This window comes from Apus apus, chromosome 9, assembly GCF_020740795.1.
Source record: "Apus apus isolate bApuApu2 chromosome 9, bApuApu2.pri.cur, whole genome shotgun sequence".
NCBI lineage: Eukaryota > Metazoa > Chordata > Aves > Apodiformes > Apodidae > Apus > Apus apus.
Genome location: NC_067290.1, coordinates 10142284 through 10157700, shown reverse-complemented (window position 1 = coordinate 10157700; position 15417 = coordinate 10142284). Strand labels below are relative to the sequence as shown.

At 55.0% G+C, this 15417-nt stretch overlaps 2 protein-coding genes across 5 annotated transcripts in view; both read left to right on the top strand.

Annotated features, from left to right (window-relative positions):
* NCKIPSD (NCK interacting protein with SH3 domain) overlaps positions 1-6693 on the top strand; it is a 48934-nt gene extending 42241 nt beyond the window's left edge. For both annotated transcript variants that reach the window (XM_051627989.1, XM_051627990.1), the window contains 4 exons: positions 354-482; positions 2657-2749; positions 4309-4481; positions 5052-6693. In XM_051627989.1, coding sequence (XP_051483949.1) covers positions 354-482; positions 2657-2749; positions 4309-4481; positions 5052-5255 — 599 coding nt within the window. In that variant the 3' untranslated portion in view covers positions 5256-6693. The remainder of the gene's footprint in view (positions 1-353; positions 483-2656; positions 2750-4308; positions 4482-5051) is intronic.
* A 4423-nt stretch (positions 6694-11116) lies between these two features.
* The window catches only part of CELSR3 (cadherin EGF LAG seven-pass G-type receptor 3), a 31278-nt gene continuing 26977 nt past the window's right edge, over positions 11117-15417 (top strand). For 2 of the 3 annotated variants that reach the window (XM_051627986.1, XM_051627984.1), the window contains exon 1: positions 11117-13789. In XM_051627986.1, coding sequence (XP_051483946.1) covers positions 11143-13789 — 2647 coding nt within the window. In that variant the 5' untranslated portion in view covers positions 11117-11142. The remainder of the gene's footprint in view (positions 13790-15417) is intronic. The other variant, XM_051627985.1, reaches the window with a different exon arrangement.

Below are 15417 nucleotides of genomic sequence, written 5' to 3'. Positions count from 1 at the left end.
GTCAAGCATACAAATCTTTTCCTTCCTGAAATCTTAATTGGTAGCAGTGGTGCTGAGACAACAGCCAGAGCAGCATTTGGTGTCTTATTTACTCTAAAAATACTGCCAGTGGGGGACCAACTTTCAGTGTTCCCCTGCACTGTGGATTGTTCTCTGAGCCACTTCTCTCTCACCCAAAGACACTTCAGTGGTCCCTCTGGTCTGCTTACAGGGTTGTTAATTCCCTGGAGGCTGACACTGCTGCTCCACTAATGGTTTTTAAGCATAAATGCATGGAGAAGTGGCTTGTGTGGTCCCTTGTTGCTCAGTGTATTTTCACCGTGCTGTGAATGCCCCTCTTTTTCCTTTTGCAGAACATCTCAACTCTCAGTTTGTGCAGTTCCTGCTGGATGTGATTGAGGATGGGCTGCCCTCGGACACCACTGACCAGCTGCCTGACTTATTCGTCAACGTCCTTCTGGCCTTCAATCTCCACATTCCAGGTTGGTTTGGTTCAGCTCTGCCTTGGCAGGATTTCAGTGGTCAGGATCAGTGAGGATGTGAAGAATGGGGAGGGAGAATCTCACTAGAACTCCAAGGAGCTGTGATAACCTCTACAGCTCCCCTAGCTTCTCTCCATACATGGTGTTTATTGTACAGTACTCTAGAGGAAAAAAAAGTGTGAGAGCTGGTGTCCAGCCAACTGACTGTGGGGGGCACTTCAGCTCTGTGAAGGCCAGCTCATTTCTGTCTGTACTTCAAAGCAGTTTCTGGGCTGCTCTTGCAGAACATGAGTGGGGTTCCTCATAGGTACAGCTGATTTGGGCATTCCTCAGTGCCAGGCCAAAAGGAAGGTCCTCTGCCTTCTGTAGGTCTTGGCGAACCTTCTGCTTACCTGGCTGCACCTCTTGAAGCTCATTCAGTGCTCATGTGTTTGGGCCAGGCTCTTCAGCATTGGCCTGAGCTGTGCTGTCTCCTGAGTGCCTTTGTTCTCTGTCTTCCCTCCCCTGCTGAGCTCCATGAGACCTGAGAACAGGGCTGCTCCCTGGAGAAGGGCAGTTGCCCTCTTGCTGCCTGCGAGTTTTGAAGCTTGTTGTTGGAAGATTGGAGAGCAGCTCCAGGCCCTGCTATGAGGGGCCACTCCTTAATGCAAAATCTCCTGTTGCTCCAATGGTCTTCAGTCAATTAATTCCTCTTATTCTGCTTCATGGCTTTATCCTTGGCTTTGGGGAGAGACGGGAGGATAAAGCAGCAAGGACATGTCCAGTAATTTACCTGTTATTTTGAGTTGCGCTTCATTAAAATTTATGTGAAAATTTCTAATTTCTTGTGAAAGTTGATTTCACAGAGCCTGATTAAGTATGGTCTCTGCTGCTTTCCTTCATTACCACTTCTCACAGTTACTGGTGTGATTCCTGGCTGCAGTAATTAGGCAATAGTGCATGGCAGGCAGTGTGTTTCTGGGGGGCTGTTGCCCACTTGGGGTGCAGCCAAGAGCAGTGACTTGTTCTATGATGATAAGAACATGTTAAATAATGTTCAAGTTGCTTATTAGTGAATTGGATTTTTATTCCTCTATCCGCAAGATTGATCTATCATACAGTTCAGTGATCATAGAATGTTAGGGGTTGGAAGGGACCTCTGGAGATCATAATGATCATGTTTCTAACAACTTTGAGTTACAAAGAAACCATGCTTATAGCTGAAGCCCATGAAACCAAACTTGCTTCAAGCTGATGGAATATTCAGATAAAGCAATGGCTACATGTTTTCCTCCTTATGATGATTTTAGACAGCTACCATGGGGAGAGGTGGTATTTTGGTCTGACTTGGCAAGCTTCTCTTATGGAAGACTAACAGTTTTAGAAGTACTTACTCCAAAATTAAACTCTATTGTTCTCACAAGTTAAATATGAACATCTGTAAATGGAATTTGCAAGGCCTTCTCCTAAAAGCATATATTAATGCTTTTCAGTGTGAAGGATCCTAAAGCACTTTGCAGCCTGTGAAATACTGTAGGGTTGCTAGTCCTGTGCCACAGAAATAGCCACACTGCTGTTTGGAGGCTTCTGAGCCTGTGTACTCACACACATGTATCAAGTCTGCCAGGGTGAATGTATTTTAATTACAAGAAGTCGCCCCCAGAGCAGCTACAGGACACTTCTTAGAAGAAGTCTTCAGCACCTTCCCTTGCATGGCCCTGTGCCGAGTGCTGGGAAGAAGAACTTCCCCCTTCTGGCATTCTCCTGTGACCTGGATGTCCCTTTTTATGAGAAGGTAATAAATTCCAGTAGGGCACTGCTGATGTGAAGTATGAAGATACTAGAGTGGAGCCCTTGGCTTCAGAGTGGTGTGAGCAGAGGTAAAGTTTCACAAGATAAAGCTTTTGCAAGGTATTTCAGAGTATTTGGCTGGCTGGACTGCAGCCTGCATGTCAATCAGAGGCACATAGAAAGCACAAAGTCCTTGATGTTTCATGTGTTGTTTCCAAATTTATTTCACCTTCCCTCTCCTTGCTCACTCACTCTGTGGGCTGGAACTTTTCATAGCCCTGGTAGACTGTGGTTCCCCAAAACTCCCCAGAGCATTGATGTGAAATAGGAACCCCCTACTATTATTTGTTACTACCATGGTCTTCAGGAAACAAAGGGATGTGCTGAACAGGTTTCATTCTTAGTTCCAGAACACAGTGTGATCATGACTACGATAAGCAAGCACTCGAATGTCAAGACATTCACAGAAAAGCTGCTGCTTCTACTGAACAGGGGAGGTGAGTGTTTGTGTCACTGTTCCATGCCTGGCAGGGTGTGCAGCTAATGGTGGCTCATGGAGATGGACCTGGTGCTCGTTAAGGGGTGGGATGTGCTGGGGACATGGGTAGCTGTCTGTCACTCAGGCAGGACATGCTGCTTCCTGGTGAGTTCATGAGGGTGACAGGTTGTGTTGCTGAGGATGAAGCTGCACAAAAGATAGTGATGCTGCTGGCAGCTAGGAAGAGAGAATGGGCCTCTGAGTTGGCATTTCCATGCAAACTGGTCCCTGTGTACTTCTGGGTCAGATCAGCCCCATCTCATGGCATGGCTGGCTGCAATGTAGGCAAGCTCTTTTCTGGGGGGAAGGCTGGTCATGGGCCATTTCTGTCCTTAGGCAGAACTCCATCAGCTCTGGCACGCAAACTGCAGCCTGTGCTGGCAATTATCTGCTGCAGGGCACAAATCCAGAGGGAAGTCTTGCCTTCCAAAATGCTTAGAGTGGAACTTCCCATTTCAGAACTGCCAGCAGAGGGTTAGCTTTGTGTCTGCTCCAGGCATAGAGTGAAATCCACTGTATATGAAGAGATTTTGTAAAGCAGATTGCTAGAAAGCTGGAGATCTCCACAGGAAGAACAGTGCCAGGTATTTCTGCCTGTGCCTCATGCCACTGTTGTGCTTTCTAATACCTGCTGGAGCACAGGGGCTTTGCCTGAGATGCATTTTGTTGATTTGCTGGTAAATAAGACATTCTGTGGTCCTCACAGCTCATCTTCCTCTGGCTTTAGTTCTCTTTGGGGTTACAAATCACTGTCTCCACACTGTATCAGCTCGAGGGCAGCCGTCATCTCACTGCTCTTCTGTCTGGCCTCCTCCCAAAGCCTTTGTTTAGCCCTTTCCCTGCCAGATTCCCTGCAGGGATCACCTTACTGTGAGGGGCTGGGGGAAGAAAGAGGCGGCCAGAACCTAATGAAGATGCTTCTCTTTTGTCTGCCTTGACAACTGGTGGGCAGGGTGGGTGGTGGGGGGCTGTGGTGTCCCAGAGCCCCTCTTGGGGTCTGCAGGGACATGTAAAAGAACAGGCTGTGAGGGCTCATTTAAACTTGGAGGTGTTTCTTTTCTTGCTTCTGGATGGTACTAGCCTGTTCTTTATGGTGAAAGCTCTTTTCTGGTACAGGCTCTGATGGGCTTTTCAGAGGAGTCATTGGACCAGACTTAAACTGGAGAGAAAATTGGTAGCTGTTGCACAAAAAAAGGAGGTCCTGAGAGGTGAGGTGCTAATGAGCTCTCACCTGGGATGGTAGGTGAAACATAAACAATGATTAAGGCTCATGCTAATGAGCTTGGTCTCAGCTTGGTACCCTGCAGAGCTGCCATCCTGATTATGTGGCTTTGTGCAAGGCACCAAGGTCTGCCAGCAGAAGAGGGTCTGCAGCCCCAGGCAAGGACTGGTTGGCCCAGGCCACAGGCAGCCTTCTCTCCAAAGCCTGCAGGGCCCAATGAAGGCATGTACACAGATGATGAGGGAGGGGGGCAACAGGGAGCGTGTGGCTTAGCACAGTGTCTCTGCCTCCTCCAGATGATCCAGTTTGTATCTTCAAGCATCAGCCTCAGCCACCACACTCAGTGCTGAAGTTTCTGCAGGACATCTTTGCCAGCAAGGATACGGCCAGCATCTTCTACCACACAGACATGATGGTCCTGATAGACATCCTGGTGCGGCAGATTGCTGATCTCTCCCCAGGAGACAAGGTGCTCCCAGTGACCCATGGACATAGTGGGAGAAGGGAGCACAGATCCAAAGCCATGGTGTTTGTCCTGGCCCTCCCTGGTGCCTGCTAGTGCAGCCAAGAGTGGAGTCCTGGGGTGGACATTACATTTCTGGGTGCTCAGTCAACACAGGGGTCTCAAGAGGAAGGGGAGATTTATCCTGCCCAGCACACAGCAGTAGAAGTGCATGTTTGAAGAAGGATCTGCCAGGCTTCTGGTGGTCTGCGTTTCTCTTAGGGACCTTTGGGAACGTGGGCTTTGTGAGTAGTAGAAGTAGGAGGCATCCCTCTGTTTTGGTACTGCAAAGGGCAGGAGATGTGTGCATGTTTGAGAGTGGGTGCAGAGAACCACTGGGCTGCTGTGGGAAAAGCAGTTTTCCATAGATACTAATGAGCCTTAAGGAAAAGCAGGTGCCTCTGGAGTTGTTCTCTGGCTGACGGTGCAGCAGCAGCTGTTCCTGTGCTCATGCTGTAATGGAGGCTGGCATCCTTGTTTATCTCACTTAAAATCTTCGGTTGTGCTCTGTGTTTTGTCTCCCCTCCCACTTGGCAGCTGAGGATGGAGTATCTCTCCCTGATGCACGCCATCATCCGCTCCACGCCCTATCTGCAGCACCAGCACCGCCTCTCCGACCTGCAGGGCATCTTGCAGCGCATCCTGGGGGAAGAGGAGGAGGACCAGCAGTGCCAGATGGACAAACTGATCATCCTGGAGATTTATAAGGAGTTCCCAGAAATCTCTCCCGGTACCAGCTAACCGCCCCTCGGCTTGGACTGGAGTTTGAACCACTTGGATCAACGATGTCTCCTGTTGACACTTTGTCCCCATTCCCTTCCAGTACAGCTCATACCTTATATCCCTCCGTGCGAGGCCTAAGGTTGGGACAGGGTTCACCAGCCCTCTAGAGCCACCAGCAGCAGAAAGGGCAGGGGGTGCCCCCAGGCCTGGTGCTGGGGGGAGGTTGGAGCAGGGTGGGCACTGGCACGTGGTTTGCCTGCAAGACTCAGGCAGGAGGAATTTAGGCAGCTGGTGTTAGCAGGAAAGGCAGAGAGCCCTGGGGTGGGGGGTGTTTAGTTGTGCTGGTGTCCTGAAGCAAAAGGCCTTTGCCTTAGAGTATCACTTCTTTTCCATGTGCATCTCTCCCTGCTGTGACCAAGTGGAGTCTGCTGGTGCTTGGAAGAAGCTTTCGTAACATCTGTTTTGTCTTCTGCTGCTAGTGCCAATGTGCTGCAGCCCTGCCAAGGGGAGGTAGCTCGCTCGCTGTCTAACGCCTCGTCTAGTGAGCCTTTCACTCCCTCCTGGCCCTCAGCTTTGCCTCTGGGTAGCAGCCCACCTGGGTGGGTCATAGAGGTCTTATCTCAACAGCTGCTTTTTTCAATCTGCTTTCTAGAGCGACGTTTAAATCCAAATTTCATGCACACTGTGGCAGCCTAGAAGTCATAACCATGTGGGTGACGCTGCCCTTGGGAAGCCTTTGGCCCGGACACAGCACAAAAATGTGTCCTGCCAAGAGAAAAGCTGCATGTGCCACCTCCCTGCAGCGCTGCCGAGGGGCTGCGCGTGGGCAGGCGCGCTCTGTTCGTGAAGCCTGTGGATTTCTTGCCTTGAGCTTCATAGTAGCTCTGCCTTGCTGTCCTCCCTCTCCACGTGGCAGTGCTCGGAGGCAGCGTGAGCCTGGTGTCCAGTAGCTGTTTGTGACTATGCACGAGTGTGGGGAACCCTTATTTATATTTCCTCTAGGTTTCTAGCAAATGGGATTAACCTGTTTCCCTGTAACAGGCAGTCACACACACTAACGTGGGTCTCTAACATATTTGTGTGCGTGGTCTGGTCAATTTCCTGTCCCCGGCTCTTCCTTTGCAGTATCCAGTGTAGGAGCTATTGGAAAGTGGAACTGGAAATACTGGGCACTGTGGGTTTTTTCTTAGCTTGAGGCAATGACACGAGCTCTGCTGTGCAGGTCTGGATGCTGGGCACTGGGGCAGTGATGCTTGGGAATGGAGGGGATTGGTCTGGCAGACATGGGGGGCAAGGACTCCCCTGAAGTCTGCCTGGGAATGCCCAAGCTTAATAACCACCCTCGTAGAGAGACCTATTTTTTCCCCTGTAAAAATGTATGAATGTCCAAAGGGATCCTGTATTTTCTTAAACACTAAGTGTAACACGCAGAGGAATAAAAATGTCTTAAACTGGACATCTGTGACTGTAGCCCTGCCTGTCCTGTTGGTGGGAGTCCCTGAAGGGGTGAGAGGGGTTTGGGTGCCCACTGCCTGCTAAGGCAAAGCAGTGGGTGCTGACTCTCACTCAAAGGGGAGCAATGCAGTGCTTTGCCCACACTCAGCTTCTTGCATGGTGTTTTCCTAGCACGTTGCTGGCAGATGAGGCGGGGTGGAGGGCAGCAGCCCCTGCAAAGGCCACAGCCATCAACCCCTGCGAGCTGTCCAGCATCACTGCTCCCGCTGAAGGGCTTGGCAGAGCTGGAGTCAGCAGTTCGCTTCCGGCGAGGCACACGCAGCCTCAGCTGGCTCCAGGCAGAGCTGCCGAGGCAGCAACCCCGCACGGCCGGGTTTAACCATCCGGATCGAGTGCTGATGCATCGGGGCTTGGCTGTGGATGTCTGTTCCCAAACCTCAGCCCCGTGCAAGCTGCTTGCTTTTATTTTTTTTTTTTTGCTTGCTTTTATTTTTTTTTTTTTTGTGGGGGGTGGGTCTTGGAGGGCAGGGAGTGTGTGTGGTGGGAGGGCAGCGAGTTGGCAGCAGGGAGGTGGTCTCTGCTCCTGCGGGCGCTGGGCTGCAGCCCTGGCCATCAAGAGGGATGTAAATGCCAGGTGCTGGCCGTGCCCCCCTCACACATGGGGGGCTGCATCAAGCACAGCTGCCTGCAGAAACGAAGCCAGGGCTGTGCCCAGCTCCTGCCTCTGGCCAGTGGCTCCCAGCTGCCTGGGCTTGTGGCCTTGCAGCATGTCAAGCTGTTCACCTTTGTGGGAAATCACAATGGGTGAGGGCTGCCAGCACTCACAGTGCCCACCCTGCAGTGGGTCTCCTGTAGCCCCTCACTCTGTGCAGCAGATGGTTGCTTTTACTGCTGAGCTGATGCCAGCTTGCCACAGGGTGTTGCTTGGGCTTGTCAGCTGGTGCCCCACTGCAGTGGGGGGTTGTTCCTCTGGTGCTTGCCCTTGTTCATACAGCCCAGGCTTCACTGTGCCAGGCTGGGGCAAGCCCAGAGCCCAGCAGAAGCCCAGAGGTGAGCAGGACCCTATGGTTCTGCTGGCCAGCAGCACAGCCTGGGCAAAGCCTGTCGTGACAGTGCCCTGCCTGCCAGAGGGGGTTGGCAGAGCCCTGGTAGGGCTGAGCCTATGCAGGCAGAGCTGGTGATTCATTTCTGTATCCCTGGGGCATTCCTGTCCCTGCACAGTAAGTGTGACCCCTCCTGCACCACCACTGTGCTGTCCCCACAGCCAGGGCTGGAAGAGCTGGGGGGCAACCCGCTGGGGGGGGGTCCCGCAGGAGAGGTGCACCCACTGCCCAGGAAAGGCCTTTGCACATCACAGGGAATCAAGCCACAGTAGGAAATGGTTATCCCCAGGCTTGCTCCGTGGTCCCTGCTCTGCGTGCAGGTGACAGGCGCAGATAACACCCGTGTGTTTCCATTAGTGGTGACAGGCTGCTATTAGAGCTGTATCTCCTGGTATCGGTGTGTTTTTATTGTGGTGCAGCAGTGAGGGGTGTTGGGGGGCTGGTGTGGGAGGACCGATGTGCTGCCTGTGACCTGCACCTCTGCTTTATTGTCTGGAATGATTCAATTACAGCTATTTTGTGGCAGTAACACCCCAATGAATTCCTCCTCCTACCCTGAGCTGTCAGCTGGGTAATTAGAACAAATAAACTTGAAAGCCCTCATATTTTTTTTAAAAGCTTCGCCTCTCTCCTGATTGGGTTTCTTGGTGGCAAATCCCCAATTTCAGGAGGTGGCCTGTATAATCCAGCCAGTGACAGGGGCTTGTGTGAAGCTTGCATGTTCCTGTGGCACTGCCCTTCATTAGATGAGGTTTCTTGGGTGAGCTGCACCTGGCGCTGGGGCCTGGCATTAGCCTAAAGGCTCCAGGAGGGCTTGGGTGGGTGCGTGGAGGCCTGGAGGGGGAGAATGTAAATTCCCTTGGGGCACTGCATGGACCCAGCTGGCATGGGCACAGCCCTGTCGGTGCTTGTGCTGGACATGCCAAGCCAGAGGCATTTTGTGGTGGCTGAGGAAATAATCATAGCAGATTAGCGATGTTTGGGAATCCTAGGGAGTTTATAAATTAACACACCAGCTTCTCCAGAGGCTCAGAAATCCACACCCACCAGGTGTCAGTCCTCCGTGTTGTGTAAGCACCATGGGAACTTCTCTTCTACTCAAGTCAAGCCTAGCCACTGCTTTTTAGTCCAGGAACCAGGGTAAGGACCAGCCCTGTGGGCCCTGCCCGCCCAGGTGGTGGCCAGGCCTTGGTTTCTGCATGGGTGATGGTGGTGGAAGGGAGGCGCTAGCCCTACACAGAGAAACACTGGCCCTGAGGATGGTGCAAGGTGGTTTTAGGACCTGCTGGGTGCATTGCAGATCCTGCTTTGTGTTGCTTATTTTCCACCCTGGGAGTGTGAGCCAGCCTGCAGTCAAACCCCAAATCAGAGGGCAGCACATGCTCTTCCCACCCCCTTGCTTATACTGAGGATAATTGATAGGGGACCATATATCACCACTGGTGGAACTAAAGCCTCATCCTAAATTCCCCCCCATCTTCCAAGTTCATTCTGTTTTTCTCCCTAATATGGTTCCTTCTTCCCTAGCATGTGTCCCAGCTGCCATGCCTTGGGCTCCTCTCCTCCTCAACAGAATGCAGCGTGCTGAACCTAATGAGGAAGTAACCCCCTGTTATTCCTAAATCTGTTATGAACTGCAGTGGATTAGGCTGCGATACAAGTTGTTGAGATCAAACCAACAGGTAAGTTACAAGGCTAATGCACTAATGAACCATCCTGATGCAAGGGCACCACAAACTGAATTGTTCTTAGAAAAAAACCTGCAACTTTCTCTGCACTGTTGATGCTGGTGGGTGGAAGCAGCTGAGGTCTGGATGGGGCACAGGAGCTGGCCAGCTAACCCCCTGCAGTGCTCTCAGGTGTCCATGGCTGGTGGAGCCGAGTGGCAGGGGCTGTGACACTGCTGCAGGTGCCTGGACACCACCCAGGAAAGCTACAGTCCTGGGCCTTGGGACACAGTAAAAAAACTCATCCGTGAAGACACCGAATGTGGTCCTGCTTGCAGAGGGACAGGGGCAAGTGGAGGGAGCTATTAGAGCTGCAAAACATCCGCAGTGCCTCCGGTTGAAACACGTTTTTCCGCCAGCAGCAGGGTGATGAGCCCCATGGTCCTTCTCAGGACCTCGGAGCAGCACCGGGTGCCGGCAATGGCACAGGTCCCGTGCTTGCTGCACCAGCAGTGCCACAGCAGTGGTGGCCACGGGGGTAAGCAGGTGGGTGAACTGAGGGCTGGTGCGCGTGGCTCCAGGACCCCTGCCTGACAAGCTCTGCTTTTGGCTGGGAGGCTCCGGGACCCTCTGCCCGAGGCGCGGGCAACTGTCCCCGCAGCGGGCGCATGGCTGGCCGGGACACAGCCCCTCTTCACATCCCAGCAGCCGAACACCGGCGTGCCCGGGCGAGGGAGGCCGGGCCAGACCGGACCGCACCACCGGCAGCCACCACTGGAGCTGCCGCTGCCGGGCTCCGCACGCCGAGGGGCGGCCACGGACGGGGCGGGACGAGCCGGTCCCTGCGAGGCCCGTGCCGGCAGGTCCCCCTGGAGGGCGGGCACACCTCGTACCTCACGAGTGTGCCACGCCTGGCGGCCGCAACCCCACGCAGAGCCTGGCACAGGGGACACGTCCCTCGCACGGTGCCCGCGGCGCCGGGCTCAGCTGCCCGGCTCGCCCGCCCTCAAGATGGCGGTGGCGGGGCGGGCGGGGGCGGAGCGGGGCGGGGCGGCGGGAGCCATGTTGGGGCTGCGGGAGGAGCTGCCGCCACCCCCGGCAGCAGCAGCAGCGGCGGCGGCAGCGGCGGGGCGCGGGGGGCGGCCATCGCCGCCGCTGGGCGGGGGTGGCGCCGAGCCCAGCCGCCGTGCGCCCGGGCCGGGCGGCGGCCGCCGAGGCACCATGGCGGCAGAGGAGCTGGTGGCCGCCCCGAGCCGCCGCTGCTGCTGCTGCCATCACCGGGGGTTGCTGCTGGTGCTGCTGCTGCTGCTGCTCCCTTTGTTCCCCCCCGGGCTGGGGGCCGCCGCGCCGCCGCCGCCGGTCTGGGGTTCGCCGGCCCGCGGGGGCTGCCCGGCCGCCGCGCCGTGCTGGGCGGTGGCGCTGCCCCCGGGGCTGCCCGCCGCTCCGCGCCGCCGGCCCCCGCCGCGCTGCCCGCCCCGCGCTGCCCCGCCGCGCCCTCTCCCCTTCCCTCCCGCATTCCCGGGGCGGCGGGGCCGGCGCGCAGCCCCCAACCGGCACCCGCTGTTCCCCCAGTACAACTACCAGGCGGAGGTGGCAGAGAACCAGCCGGCGGGGACGGCTGTGGTGGCGGTGGCAGCTCAGGACCCCGACGGCGGCGAGGCGGGGCGGCTGGTGTACTCCATGGACGCCCTGATGAACAGCCGCTCGCTGGAGCTCTTCAGCATCGACCCGCGGGCCGGGCTCATCACCACCACCCAGGCCCTGGACCGCGAGAGCATGGAGCTGCACTACTTCCGTGTGACGGCCTCTGATCATGGGACACCCCGGCTCTCCGCCACCACCATGGTAGCCATCACCGTGGCTGACCGTAACGACCACGACCCGGTCTTCGAACAGAGCGAGTACCGGGAGACCATCCGGGAGAACGTGGAGGAGGGATACCCCATCCTGCAGCTGCGGGCCACCGACGTCGACTCCCCACCCAACGCCAACATCCGCTACCGCTTTGTCAACGAGCAGGCTGCCTATGCCGTCTTTGAGATCGACCCCCGCTCCGGCCTTATCACCACCAGCGGGCCAGTGGACAGGGAGAAGATGGAAAGGTATTCCTTGGTGGTGGAGGCCAACGACCAAGGGAGGGAGCCAGGACCCCGCTCCGCCACCGTCAAGGTCTACATCACGGTCCTTGACGAGAATGACAACACCCCTCAGTTCAGCGAGAAGCGCTACATCATCCAAGTGAGGGAGGACATACGGCCTCACACCGAGATCCTGCGTGTCACTGCCACGGACCTGGACAAAGACAACAATGCTTTGGTCCACTACAACATCATCAGTGGGAACAGCCGGGGCCAGTTCTCCATCGACAGCATCACTGGGGAGATACAGGTGGTGGCCCCGCTGGATTTTGAGGTGGAGCGGGAGTACGCCCTGAGGATCCGGGCTCAGGATGCAGGGCGCCCTCCCCTTTCTAACAACACCGGCATGGCCAGCATCCAGGTGGTTGACATCAATGACCATGCCCCTATCTTTGTCAGCACCCCTTTCCAAATCTCTGTCCTGGAGAACGCTCCCCTTGGCCACTCCGTCATCCATATCCAGGCAGTGGATGCCGACTACGGCGAGAACTCGCGCCTGGAATACAAACTGACGGGGGTCTCAGCCGACACGCCCTTCGTGGTGAACAGTGCCACGGGGTGGATCACAGTCAGTGGCCCCTTGGACCGGGAGTCTGTTGAGCACTATTTTTTTGGGGTAGAGGCTCGGGACCATGGGTCTCCATCTTTATCTGCCTCTGCCAGTGTCACCATCACTGTCATGGATGTCAATGACAACCGTCCTGAGTTCACCCAGAAGGAGTACTTCATCCGCCTGAATGAGGATGCAGCCGTGGGGACCAGTGTCCTCAGCGTCACGGCGATTGACCGGGATGTGAACAGTGCCATCACCTACCAGATCACAGGAGGCAACACGCGGAACCGCTTCTCCATCAGCACGCAAGGTGGGATGGGGCTCATCACTCTGTCTCTGCCACTGGACTACAAGCAGGAGAGGCGCTACGTGCTCACCGTGACGGCCTCTGACCGCACCCTGCGTGACAACTGCCACGTGCACATCAACATCACCGATGCCAACACACACCGACCCGTCTTCCAGAGTGCCCACTACTCTGTGAGCATCAATGAGGACCGGCCCGTGGGCAGCACTGTGGTGGTGATCAGTGCCACGGATGATGATGTGGGGGAAAATGCCCGCATCACATACTACCTGGAAGACAATGTCCCTCAGTTTCGCATTGATCCAGACTCTGGGGCCATCACCCTCCAGGCAGAACTGGATTATGAGGACCAGGTCACCTACACATTGGCTATCACTGCCAAGGACAACGGCATCCCCCAGAAAGCAGACACTACCTATGTTGAAATAATGGTGAATGACGTTAATGACAATGCCCCCCAGTTTGTCAACCCTCATTACCAAGGCATGATCTCTGAGGATGCTCCTCCCTTCACCAGTGTGCTGCAGATCTCTGCCACTGACCGGGATGCCCACACCAACGGGCGGGTGCAGTACACCTTCCAGAATGGGGAGGATGGGGATGGAGACTTCACCATAGAGCCCACATCAGGGATCATTCGCACTGTTCGCAGGCTGGACCGTGAGAATGTTCCCGTCTATGAGCTGACTGCTTATGCTGTGGACAGGGGCATCCCTTCTCAGAGAACTCCTGTCCATATCCAGGTTACCATTCAGGATGTGAATGACAATGCCCCTGTCTTTCCTGCTGAAGAGTTTGAGGTCTTGGTAAAGGAGAACAGCATCGTAGGCTCTGTTGTGGCCCAAATCACTGCTGTTGACCCAGATGAGGGACCCAATGCCCAGATCATGTACCAAATTGTGGAAGGCAACATCCCTGAGATATTCCAGATGGACATCTTTTCTGGGGAACTCACAGCCTTGATAGACTTGGATTATGAGACAAAACCTGAGTATGTGATTGTAGTGCAGGCCACCTCTGCCCCTCTGGTCAGCAGAGCCACTGTCCACATCAAACTCATTGACCAGAATGACAACAGCCCTGTTCTCAAGAACTTTCAGATCCTGTTCAATAACTACGTGTCAAATAAGTCCAACACCTTCCCCTCAGGGGTCATAGGGAAGGTTCCAGCTTATGACCCAGATGTGTCCGACCGCCTCTTCTATACCTTCGAGCGGGGAAATGAACTGCACTTGTTGATTGTCAATCAATCAAGTGGGGAGCTGAGGCTGAGCCGTAAGCTGGACAACAACCGTCCACTCGTGGCCTCCATGCTGGTGACTGTCACAGGTAGGCTTTGAAAATCATTAAACCTTTAGTGCAGTACCTTTGGGGGGGTTTTGTGTGGTCTCCATCAAGGAGCCTGTTCTGCATATGGGGGTAAGTTGAGGACCAGCAATAAGGTTTGAATTGGAAGTCACTTCAAATTGGGAATTACTGGCAGGGCCAGGAAGGGTAGGGGTGGGGGCAGGCTGCGGGGGAGCCCTTTGTGAGGGGGCCAAGGCTGGAGGTGTCTGCAAGAACAAAGCATCGTTACTCAGCTGTGAGGATTGCTTGTAGCTGCTAGCAAGGCACCTTTGGACGTGCTGTCCGAGGTGTGTCGTGCACACACCGAGGCTGTGACGTGCACCATAGGGTTCTGGCCAGGCAAGCAGCTGGTCCCTGGGGTGGCCAACTCTCCAGCCCAGGGGCTGGCACACCACTTTGCTCCCAAGCCCTGGAGGCTCTTTTTCCTAAGCCCTTCCTTGTCTGTGTTCGGAATGGAGGGATTGAACTTGATGTGCATGGAGCCCTCTTAAAAATATGTGTCTGCTGGTAGCAGACTGCTCAGTCCAGATTCTGGCTGTGGCATCTATCAACACAGGTGCCTTCTGGTGCGGCTTCTAAAAGCTGGTACCTCCTTTCTTCAACTAGCTGAGTGTTGCAAGGCATAGTGTGACAGACCTGAGAGTGTGGAGCTTTGAACTCTTGCATCGTGTGTGTTGCTGGAGTATCCAAATGCAGATGCTGGTGGTAGCTGCTGGGGTAGCTTTGGGGGGGATTGGGGTCCCCTCAGGCCAGGCTGAGGGCACAGCAAAGATGGACCTGGGGGCTTGACTGTGAACAAACAAGGTTTGGACCTGCAGCTCCCTGCTGCCTGAGCTTTGCCTTCACCATCAGCCTTTCTTTGCTTGTGGATGTGTGGTGTGAAATGGAGGCATCTGTCCATTGCTGAACCGGGAAGCGGCTGCGGGAGGCAGGACAAGAGCCCTCTTGGAGGGGCCAAGCACTGAATTACTGAGACTGCCTGGGGAGCTGTATGTTAAATCATGATGCTCCTCTGACTCAGTTACCAGCTGCCCTCTGTTTTCACCCTCTCTCTATCCAGCTTACTCAACGAGGGGAGGATTTGTTTCAAAAGATGGAGCCAGGGCTTTAAGAGAAGACCTGTTCAAGGCACTCCTGCATGGCCAACATCAGCCCGTTGCTGGATTGGGGCCCTTTGGGGGTTAATTATAACTGCAGGGCTGGCTGGGATCTGGTGCAGGCACACACATGCCCATCCCTGGAGATGGAGGGTGGTTTTGACCTTTCCAGCATCGGCCTGAGTGTGTTTATGCAAGCCCTGCCTCCTTGCACACTTAACCCTGCACAAAGGCAGGAGACAATCACGTCCTGAAGTCCTGCCATGAGGGGGCCCTTGTAATCAGTGTCGTCATCCTCCAGCAGGAAGGGAGATGGGAGAGGTGCACTCACCAAGGAGGGGAGAAGGTGGAAGGGGGAGAGCTATACTGGCCAGGAAAGAGAGACACTGGAAGAAGGGCCTTTTGTTGGCTTTGATATTAGCTGTGGAGGTCTGGTTTGGTTTTTCCTTCTTTATTGTTCAAAGCCCTGCTGGCCCCGTGCTGTCGCTCTGTGCAGGGGGAGGGTGGACGGGT